Source organism: Leishmania major, chromosome 32, assembly GCF_000002725.2.
Source record: "Leishmania major strain Friedlin complete genome, chromosome 32".
NCBI classification, from domain to species: Eukaryota; Euglenozoa; class Kinetoplastea; order Trypanosomatida; family Trypanosomatidae; genus Leishmania; species Leishmania major.
In genome coordinates this window covers 1,080,774-1,091,442 of record NC_007273.2, presented here as the reverse complement: position 1 = coordinate 1,091,442, position 10,669 = coordinate 1,080,774, and the positions used below count along the sequence as shown (strand labels likewise).

Sequence of the window (10,669 nt, the reverse complement as noted above, 5' to 3'; positions counted from 1 at the left end):
AACACAGCTGCTTGCCTATGTATGTGTCCCGTAAGCTTTCACGCTGTCTTTCTCCACTCCCCACCCTATTCCTCCCCAACGAGCAGAATCTCAATTTCATAGTCAACTGCTGTCGCACGCGTTGTGAGGCAGAGCGAAAAGGTACGCCGGAGGCCCCCCTCTTTCCCGCTTCCTTTCTCTGCCCCGCCCCTCGCTGTCGCTTTCGCCTCTTCCTCCCTTTCGCTCCCTCCGTCCTCTCGCTCTCCCTGGCGCTGGCGGCCTCTTCGCGCCGTTTTTCGTTGTTGCTGCTGCTGTTGTCTTCGCCTTCTATCACTCTCCTGCCACACACACACACACACACACACACAGACACACACACACACAGACAGCCAGACGACGGAGCTCTTCGCCCTCCCTTCCTTTCATCGTCTCATTTTCTACGCTTCCCATGCGTGTCGCCCGTCATCTCCTCCTCCCTCGGTACTCCCCCCCTCCCGCTTCTTTTCTTCGCATTCATGAAGAATCCTTCGCACGTCGCGGCTGCCCCCACTTCCCCTTCGCCCCATCCGTCGGCCGTCTCTGGAGGTGCGCCAATCCCATGGCTGCCGCTGCCACCATCGTCGTCGTCAGCGGGCGCGTCAGCCACGATCGCATCAGCGCCGAGCGAGCGCTGGGCAGCCGCGCTGCAGAAGGTGCCCTACCTGCACTCTATCCTGGAGGGGCCGACGTGCACTGTGTACCGGCCGCCCACCGTGATTCAGCTGAGCGAGGCTACGGGCTGCTCTGTCAGCAAATTGGCTGGCGCATACAGCGACCTACCCGTCATCACGCTCAACAAAATTAGGGCGACCAGTGATCAGGAGGCAGCTGCCGCCGCCGCCGCCGGTCTCAACTCCGATGGCTTCGAGTACCTGCAGCTGTCGCCGACGGACGACTCGCTAGAGATGGCGGCCAAGGCGCTGGTGGCGCGCCGTCCCGCACCAGACGCGGAGGAGATCTTCTGGGAGGCCGAATACTGGGAGGTGCTGCGGAGAGCCAAGCGCCAAGCGCAGGAGGAGAAGGAGCGCCTCCGCGAGAAAAAGCTGGGTCAGAGGGAGAGGAGAGCGGTGATGGGAGCCAGCAACAGCAGCGTCGGGGTGCCGTCGCCGAAGTTGGGCGGGGCAACGACGCTGTCCTCCATGAACTCGCCCTCGTTCGCCACGCCGCACAGTCGCCAGGGCTCCCTCGGAGGGCCGCCCGGCGACTGCGGCGATGGCTCACCTGCCTACCTGCACGCCCAGACGGCGGCGCAGCGCACTGCGAAGGGTCTCCTGCGCCGGGCACGGTACAACGAGACCCACAACCCCGCCCAGCGCGTGCTCGTGCGCACAGCGTCGCTGTTGTCGCAGAACAGCGCGACGCAGTCGGTGATTCGCTGCCGCACCCGCCCGCGCCACGACTCTATCACCTCCCAGCAAACATTGTCTGGTGCACGCGGGTTTCAGTATCCCCTGTCGTCCTTGGCGAGCGAAGACGGGCGAAGCGCAACCAGCGACTCTTTCAGGACCCCGCCCCCGCCCATCGCTTACAGCCATCAGTCACGGGAGCTGCTGGCAGCCAGCCTGGAGCTCGAGTTGTCCACATCCGGTGGGCCAGCCAAAACCGGCACCACCACACGCTCCGGCACAGCACCAGCCGAAGGTGCGAAGGGCGAAGCCATGACAGCTCGTGAAACGGCACGGCCACACAACGAAGGCGGCTCACCCATCGCCACACGCGACGCTGCGAGAAAGCGGCCGTCTACCGCTGCGGCGGCCGTGTCACCGGACTCGTCGTCCTCTTTGCAAATTTCGTCGAATCGCTGTTCAACCGATCTTCGACGCAGTAAGGTGAACAGCTTCCCCTCCGTTACCGCCTCTCCGAGGAGTTCGATCGTGCAACGGGACTCCGCGACAAGTGCGCTGCTGATCATCCCGGCCGCCTTACCGGCCCTAGAGCCATCTGCTCAGCAGCGCCCCCCGCCGCCACCATTGCAGGGTGACAGTGGCAACGAACAGAAATGCCGTCCACTTCTACCCCGCTCTGTGGGCGCGATACGTAAGCCTGTGGAGAAGCAGCCTCCAGTGGCTGAAGGGGGGCGCGAAGGACGTGGTGGTGGCGGCTCGTCACCGCAGCCTCTGCCGCCGCAGCCTCAGCTGCTTTCTCTCTCGGCGATGCCTCGCACGTCTGTTGGGCGACCCTCGGGTGACACATCTTCGCTGACGGTGGACGGACAGCCTAGGTTTCGGTGCACCACAGCACGGCCTTCACCAGACTCCAACGCACGGGCTAATAGCAGCGCCTCCTCGCGTCCTTCCGGGAGCGCCCCCGGAACGTCGTCTCAGTTGGCATCCGTGCCTACCGTCACAGGTGAATTGCGAAAGGCAAAGAGCGCGCTCGCAGCACTGTCTCCGGTAGTGCGGGAAGTCACTGCCACAGTCCCCACGAGCAGCCCCGGTGCACCTTTCACAGCAGCTGAGGTGAAGGTACGTCGAGACGCAGGCAAGCGGTTAGTGACCAGGGCCGACTTGAAGCCTCTGCCCCTGCACCCGAGCTCAGCCCAGCCGCCACTCGGCCATCGCTTGGATGGCGCTTCTGCACCGGACAAGGCCTTCCGCCTTTCTTCGACGCCGCCTTGTACGGCTGCCGTGACAGCCGCGGCATCGCCTGCACCACCGCATTCTTCTTTCTCTTCCTCGACCGCGCAGACAACGGTAGTGCCGCAGTCCGCGTCCATGCCAGTGATGCGCGCACCAGTGCCCAAGCCGCTGCCATCAGCAGAACCTGCCGTGCCACCGGCTATCACGGTCATAAGCACTGCGGCTCCCTCACCATCGAGTAGCGTGACAACACGCACGACGGCAACGGCTGCGCCTTCATCGTGCCTCCAGACTCGAGAGGCATCTCCGTCGCCGTGCCTTGAGCGGGCTGCGGTGGTCGTGCGCGCCGCGTCATCGATAGCCCCCAAAGACGGTGCTGACGCAACGTCGTCCACAACGTCACGCGTGACCGTTGCCCCGCCGACAGCGACGAAGCCGCCCTCCGCCGTCACAAAGCCGCTCAGGAATGGGGAGGCGCCGCTCACAAGTCGCCAGAACACCACGGTGGCGACGAATGCAAAGGACGCCAAGGGAGAAGAGGCACAGCCACCTGCACAGGTGCCTAGCACCCCCTCAAAGGCTGAAGTCGCACCCCCTCAGCCGAGCAACCGCCGCGCAGACGAGGATGCGGCGGCACGTCCCTCTTGCTTGTCCACTCTTTCCTTCGCTGCTGATGCGGAACGAGACGCACACAACGCACCCGAGAGCGGCGCGACCGCTTTTTCGCTGCCTTCGAGAAAAGTCGATAAAGAGGCGTCCAGATGCTGCGTTGTACTGTAGACTTGCCTGCGTAGAGCAGGCTTTCCCCCTTTTCTCTCTCGATGGGTAAGGACAGTTCCAAGTTGCGCGTGGCCCTGCGAACCCGCAGACACCAAAGAACGCTGCGCGGCGGTCGATGGCGGTGGACGAGCCGGGGCGGGGAGGATGATGAGCGAGGAGCCGCGCTGCGGACTTCACAGGCAGACAAAGCGTCCCGCCCACCTTCTGCACGGCGGATGTACGCACGTGCTCAAGATGTTTTTTTTTTCGTCGTTAGGTGTGTGGCCATTTTCGAGTGCCGCTCTAACGAGGCGCCATCCGTGACCTTCCAGTGCACCATGAGCGATCTCTTCTTCTGGTGCGCGCCCGCGCAGAAAGGTAATCCAAGGGTCCTATCTGTTTTGGCGGCACAGCGTCCTGTGCGCGGAAGCTTCTCTGCAATGTCTCACGTGCTCTTTCCGCCGGCAGCCGCTCTCCATCCGGCTGTTCGGAGCGCGAAACTGAGGCAGTCGCATGCTCAAGAACACGTTGCACGGCTTGAGGAAAGAGCAACGAGAAGAACCGATGTCCCCCCTCCCCCATGGGAAACAGACACGCTGCCCCCAGTTCAGCGGCATACCCCCGCTCAGCGGAACGGCAAAGAGGAAGAGAGGACGGGTGTGGTGTCGAATGCGCCGTCCTTTTAGGTTGCGTCTTGTTGTATCCTACACGCGCTGCCTTTCTTTCCTCCTTGAGTCGCTTCTGCTCTCTCTGCGCGCCCACTCAGAATGGAGAAAGGGGGGGGGGAGGGGCGCGGACCGAAAGCCAGCACCTCAGCCGGCGCTTTGTCCTTCTCGCTGCTCCTTACTGTCTCTCGCGCGAACGCCGTCGCCCTCCCTCTCTGTTTGTTTCTTCGTTGTACACACAGGCCCACGCGCACATCAACGCGGGAGGCACATACCGCTTCATCTCTGCTGCCCCGCTATCTTGCCTTTCCCCGTCCCACACACGTATGTGCACGCGTTATCCACTTTTCTATCGACACATGGCATGCACGCACGCGTATGCGCGCCATGGCAACCGCGACAGTACATGGGCGAGAGCGAGAGAACAAGCAAAGAATACGCATACACGCAGGGTCACACCCTCTCTCCCCCAATGACCAACAACAAACGATGACTTACAGCTCCCGCCCCCCCCCCCCCCCCCAATTTCTCTCCGCCGCCACATGCAGCACGCAAGCATTAGCGCACGCACTTTTCCGTCGTGTCTGCTGCGCTCCTTGCCTCACTCGGCAGAACGGGCGACAACGAAGACAGTGCCGCCTCGGCGCGCTTTTTTGCTTTGTTGGGCTGCCGTACCGTGGCTTCTTTCTCTTTCACGTCTGATGCTCGTTAGCTTGCGATGTCGCCCAGGCATGGCGACATTTCTTGTCCCCATTGCCGAGCCGCCGCTAGCTTTCCTGCACACGTCACACTCACGAACGCAGAGACGCACGCGTCTACTCATCAGCGCGTACTCTGGAAGAAGCATGTCTTGCGGTGGCCATGCGGAGCATAGCCCACCCTGTCGGCTTCGCCGCAAGGGATTAGCAGATGGACGGGGTAATCGCTGGAGCCGAGGAGGCGGCGGCAGCCTCAGCGTGTGAGGGTTGCGTTTCCAACGTTGTGACATCGGCCTGGTGGGTCGCTGTGTTTCCGCACGGCGAGTACGCAGACGCCGGCAACTAGTACAGGGGCCTGCTGCGCCACATCCAAACGAAGAGCATTTTTCTCTTTGGTGGTGCTCACCGGGCTTATCTGCTAAACCGGCTGAACGACACCATCTTCGGCGCCTCAGATGTGTGGGTGATACCGCACAGCCCTGTTAAGGTGCCGGCGATGCACGGGGTTCACGGAGAGATGCAGTGCATCGAGCCCGCGATCGACGCCATCATCCCCGCTCCTGCGGTGCTACAACAAGGACATTGATATCGTGCCGACCGCGGTGCGGTATATGTCTTGTGCTCCGCATGGCACGAATCGCGTTCGCTCTCGTGCACACCATTGCGAAGGTGACCGTCAACCACCAGACGGAGTGGGCAGGGACTTTGCCGTCGTCATCGCGACGGACGCCGTGCACTGCGGCAACGAGGACCGGTTCCCGGGCCGGCAGTACGCGCAGCTCAGCACGGATCAGAAGGGCTAGCAGCTGGGGGTGGAGCACGGGCACACCATTATCGGTGGCTGCCTCGAGGGAGAGCTCGACGTGTCGCGGGTGATGACAATTGGTGACTAAACCATCTCAAAGAGGGACTTCCGCGAGCAGAAGCGGATGCGTTGCGGCCGATACGTGGTGCCCTGCGGTCTGCTGACCAGCTACCTTTCCCGCAACAGAGCCGAAAGGCGGCGCCACTGTAGCGTACGCTCTCGTGTTAAGGCACCAGCATGGGCAGTCGAGCTTACATTTGTGAGAAAGATATCAACACATGGGCACGACCGCACCCACAAACCTGCGCCACGGGGTCAGCTTCGCCAGCGCCGGCTACGAGTAAACGTGCAGCTCGGCTTTCCTACTCTCCGCACTCGTTCCTTTGTTGCGTCTTTTGCGTCAGCTGTGTGGCCATCACTGAATCGACAACCGACACCCGCAACCCTGCACAGGAAAAAAACAAAAGGAGGGGAACGGAGGGCCAACGGCGCGGGGGCGCGTTTGGGCCACGGAGGGCCGCAGAAACACAAAACGATGCAACGGCGAGAAACATGAGCCAACGTGACCGGTGTTGTCGTCCTCACAGGTGCCCAGCACGTACACTTTTCGTGTTGTGTGCTATGCGGGTGTTGGCGGGGAGGAAAGTGGAGAGGGTCACTTGAGTGCCGCTGACCGCCGCGGCGTGTGTGAGCGGTGTGCGTCGCAAGAACGGCGCTTCAGGTGCCGCCAGATTGCTCGCGAGCGGAGGTCGATACGTGCGCGCATGCGCGGATAACAAACAGTCCCGGCTGAAACGCATCTGCCTGTCGCATGCGCTCTTTTTTCCTTTCGCCTGCGCATCGACTTTGTCACCATCTTCAGCCCTGGGTTCGGCCAAGAGCACAAGTGGCGTTGCGTGACTGTGGACAGCGCACACGGTGCGCGTGCGTGCATTTTGTTTTCCCCATGAAGGAGGGCGACCTTGCTAGATGCCCGCTAGCGGACGTCTTGGCCTACGTAACGCAGCCGCACTTCTGCACCGCCTCCCTCTACACCTCCCCTCCGCCCTCATCCTTTGTTCCTGAGAGTGGGCCGCCGGCTCGACCGCGGCCGTTCCTGAGCCCCTTTGGTGTGTACGCGCGTGTGTCTCTGTTTGCCTCCGCCATCCTTTCATTCTCTGCAGTGCGGGAGGGGGAGAGAAGGGTTGCTGCTGCTGCTGGCTGCTACGCGTTGTCCGGTAGCAGCAAGGCACGCATGCACACGCAGACAGAGGTGGCGCAAGCGCTCCAAGCCCGCCACCTTTCCTCCTCCGCCTCAACAGCAACAAAAAACAAAATGACACCGACGACAGCGAAGGGAAACGTGTCCAGAAACAACACCAAGAAACAAAGAGGGCGAGAAGGAGTAGCGGTGCTGGAGGGAAGCTGGGCACGGCACTTGGACTTTGTCCTGCATTTGCACGACAGCAAGCGCGGCAGATTGGGGGTGGGGGAAGGGCCGAGAACATCCGTTCCCCCTTTCCTCGCTTGCCATCATCTCCATCACGCTGCAGGAAACGTCGCCTGCTCTGTTAGTGCATACGCATACGTATTCTTGCTACGCACCTATGCCAACGTGTACGCACCTGTGACCCTCTCCTCCTCACATTTTTCTTCCACTCGCGTTTTTCTTTGTATTTCTGTCCTTCCCCATCCTTCGTGGGTGGGGCGACGATGCACGTCGGTGAGGAGGCAACAGCGACGGCACGTTAATCATCTTTTCCCTCCTCCCCCTCTCTCTGCATGGGTGCGAGCCAGTTTTCGGTGATCCGTGCATCGGCGGCACTTGCGCTTGACGGAGTCTCTCTCTCTCTCTCTTTGCTTTGGTGCGTGTGTCGTAGCTGATACTCCGTGCGCTCGGGTTGTTCGTCTCCCACCGCCTCACCTGCTTGTGTATCTCCATTACCGCATCGCCAACGCACCTGGGTCTGTGCATGCGCCGGTGCATCAGCGCTAGCCGCTTCCCGCACTACGCTCCCTTTCTGTGTCTGTTTCGGGTCGCTCACCCGCCACAGAGTTTCGTCTGGCGTCATCCACGCCTACCTTCTCTCTTTTAGTTCTGTAGATCGCGCGCGTGCGCTCCTGCACTCGTCTTCGTTTTCCTCATTCTGCGCACATGTCAGGGCGCTCGTATGCGGAGATCATGTCGCGGCCGTCGGCACTCCGCAAACCGCTTCTCTACACACCGGCATCGTCGACAGGGAGGCCCGCATCGTCCCCGCGACGACGGCAGCGGCAGCCGCTGCAACCACGCGGGTCTGCCTCGACCATCGCTGACTCCCCTAGACGTCTCATCTCGTACTACTTGTCCAAGGCGGCGTACAACACGCGCGCGGAGGAGAACAGAGGCGACGGCGTCGCCTCCGCTATCGCCAGCGACGGCGATGATGTTGTGGACGAACGGACGAAACGCGCCGACTACGACCAAGGCGCCGCTGAGCATGATCTACAAACGCCGCCGTCATACTTCTCAGAGCCTCTCCGGCCTCTGCCGTTCTGGAGCATGCAAAACAACACTGGCACCTCGATAACCGCCTCACCTCCCTCTCCGCGCCGCCGCCCGACCGCTACCGTGGTGCCGTCTAAGGCAGGCTCCGTCAGCATGGCCACCACCACCCGACAAGCGGAGAGAAGCAACGACCTCAGTGAGAGGCAGGCGCTGGCGGAGCTGCGCACCCCACTGCCATCCGCGGCGCCGGCGTGGCTACCAGCTACTCCGACGTCCCCCGTGTCGCAGCCCGCCGTGTACACAGAGGAGCAACGCCGCGTGTTCGAGGCACAGGTGATGCAGCAGGTGGAGGCACTCCTTCAGGCACAGCAGAGCGAGTGCCGCGCCGAACTGGAGGCGTATCGTGTGACGGCCGCAGAGGCCCAGGCCACGCTGCAGGCAGTGGAAGCGGCCTTGGGAGAGCAGATCAGTGCTATGCAGCGCGGCAACAGCGGCAAAGTTGAAGGCACCAGTACAGGCGTGAACGACCGTCGCGATGACTGTGTTTCGGCCGGCAGGCCCTCTCCCACACCGGAAGCGCTGTCGCCGCGGTCGCTAGCTCTATCAGTGGATGCACTGGCTTTTGAGATGTCCCGTGTCGCCGCCGCGGCGGCGACGCCGGCCACAGAAAAGCTGCTCGACGGTATCATGAGCATTCAAGACGGCCAGCACGTTCCGACGGTGCTACAGAGGGTTATGGAGCAACTCTACCATGACCTCGCGCGTGCGCTGGCCCCAGCAGTCATGGACTTTGTGAGCCAACAGCAGCAGCAGCTGCTGCACGAGGAATGGACTGCCGCGGCAATGAAGACCCGTGCGTCAGCTGCCCATGCGACGCACAACGATGCACCTTGCGACGCTGATGAACTATTGCGCGCGCAGGCAGAGGTAGCAGCACTTCAGGAGGAGGTCCACGCGCTTCGTCGTACGCTGTGTAGCCGAGACTCTGACTTCGCCAGCGAAGACGCCAGCTCCACTAATGGCCTTGCCCCTTCCACGCCCTTCATCATGGCGCCCAATGCACAGAAGCACCCCTCGCAGGAGGATCTGGTCTATGCGTTGCAGAATCGCTTGATTTCCGAGTGCCATGCCATGCTAACGCGCAGCCGCCACGAGGCGCTCTTGCTGCGCCGCTCACTGGAGGAGGAGAAGCGTCAGCACTTTCTGACGCGCTTGCGCCTGCTGAAGCCTACGCATCCTCTCGCACCTCATAGAGCGAGCGCTGCTGCCTCAACCGCTGCCGCTGCTTCTGGCCATGTTCGGTCTCACAATGCCCCTGCTAGCTTACGGGTGGACCTCGGCGGCAGCGGCGGCGTTGATGTGTCTCCCGGGTCACACAGCGGTAGCGGTTCTTCGCCAGTGATGCATGGCTCATCGGCAACGCGCAGCCCGACCTCACCCACTCCCGATGCCGGTGGCTCGCCTCACTCGCAAGCGCACGCGACAGCCAGGCAGTCGGCGGGCCCCTTACTCAGTGCCGCGCATACAGCAGCCCCACATCGCTGGACTCCCGTGCGCAGCCCGCTTTCGCTTGCATCTCACAGCGGAGGGGCAGCCGAGCACGGCAGAGATGGTGATGCGGGGGACAATGCTCCTGCGGAGCAGCCACCTGCGCCGCGGCACATGTCCTCGCCGTCATCTCAACTGCTATCCACGGGCCCTAGCCGCGCAGCGCCACGCACTGCGCCATCTCTTCAGACTGCCATGCGAGTCGCAGATGAGGTTCTGCGCACGACAGCACCCGCTACGCACACCGCCAGAGAACCAGTCCATCCGTATTATCGGGAAGAGGGAGGCGGTGTTGCGGGGACTTGGCAACACGGCTGCTGTAGCGGGGATGTGAGCGGGGTCCCTCAGGAGAATGGCGGCGGAGCCCTGTTTTCTCGGCAACGCGGAGAGCCCCTTGGACAGCCGCCACGCGCGCGGGAGCATTCTGTGTCTTCCCTCGATTCCTCTGACTCTTTCAAGGAGGTCGTGCGCTGCACAGCACCGTCACTCATGTCTGAGAGTCTGACGGGCGCCGCCTCACGCGGCGGGCCTTCTAGATCGTCCTCCACCCACGTGGTGGGCAGACACGAGAGCAACACGAGCACTGGCATGGCCCCGATGCCGAGCTCTACACTCGCAAGGTCGTGGGACGGCTTGGCTACTGCTGCTGAAGCGGCGCCGGCGCCGCCCAGTGCCGCTTACGAGCGACGAGTCTGGAACAAGGCAGTAGAACTGCTGAGCCGCTACTCCATCGCGTAGAGGGAGGGGACGGACGAGCGTGCACGCGAGGGTGTGGCGGCCACTCACAGGCGCATGAGCACCCACAGGAGCGAGGGCGCATGCACCAATGCACCAACACGGTCCACAAGACGACAAAGAACGAGGAGAAAGTGTCGACGTTTGGCGCTCTGTTTCTTGTTGCTCTCTCTGCTTGATTGGCCCCCATAAGAACCACGGCAACGACTTGCGGCGTCGCGCTGCGTCGTCTCGGGAGGCTTCCTGGTCTCCACATCTCTTCAAACTTTAGAGGGAGCGAGAGAGCAGGAGGCAAAGCTTTCCATCGGAGAAGTGAGTGAGTGAGTGTGTGTGGGTGGGATGTGTGTGTGAGTGCCGGAGTGGTTGCATTCGCATCAGTCCCTCTTCTCTGCCCC

The 10,669-nt window shown here is 62.3% G+C and overlaps 2 protein-coding genes and 1 non-coding gene across 3 annotated transcripts; all 3 read left to right on the top strand.

Moving 5' to 3' along the window:
- Positions 1-494: 494 nt before the first annotated feature.
- LMJF_32_2770 (conserved hypothetical protein) lies at positions 495-3,377 on the top strand (the record flags this gene model as incomplete). Its single annotated transcript, XM_001685548.1, has 1 exon — positions 495-3,377. The coding sequence occupies one exon, from the start codon at positions 495-497 to the stop codon at positions 3,375-3,377; it is 2,883 nt and encodes a 960-aa protein (XP_001685600.1).
- Positions 3,378-4,857: 1,480 nt separating this feature from the next.
- LMJF_32_ncRNA3:ncRNA lies at positions 4,858-5,956 on the top strand. Its single transcript, XR_002460994.1, has one exon. It is a non-coding gene (non-coding RNA).
- A 1,729-nt stretch (positions 5,957-7,685) lies between these two features.
- On the top strand, positions 7,686-10,277 carry LMJF_32_2760 (conserved hypothetical protein; the record flags this gene model as incomplete). Its single annotated transcript, XM_001685547.1, has 1 exon — positions 7,686-10,277. One exon carries the CDS (start codon positions 7,686-7,688, stop codon positions 10,275-10,277), a length of 2,592 nt encoding a protein of 863 aa, XP_001685599.1.
- Positions 10,278-10,669: the final 392 nt, after the last annotated feature.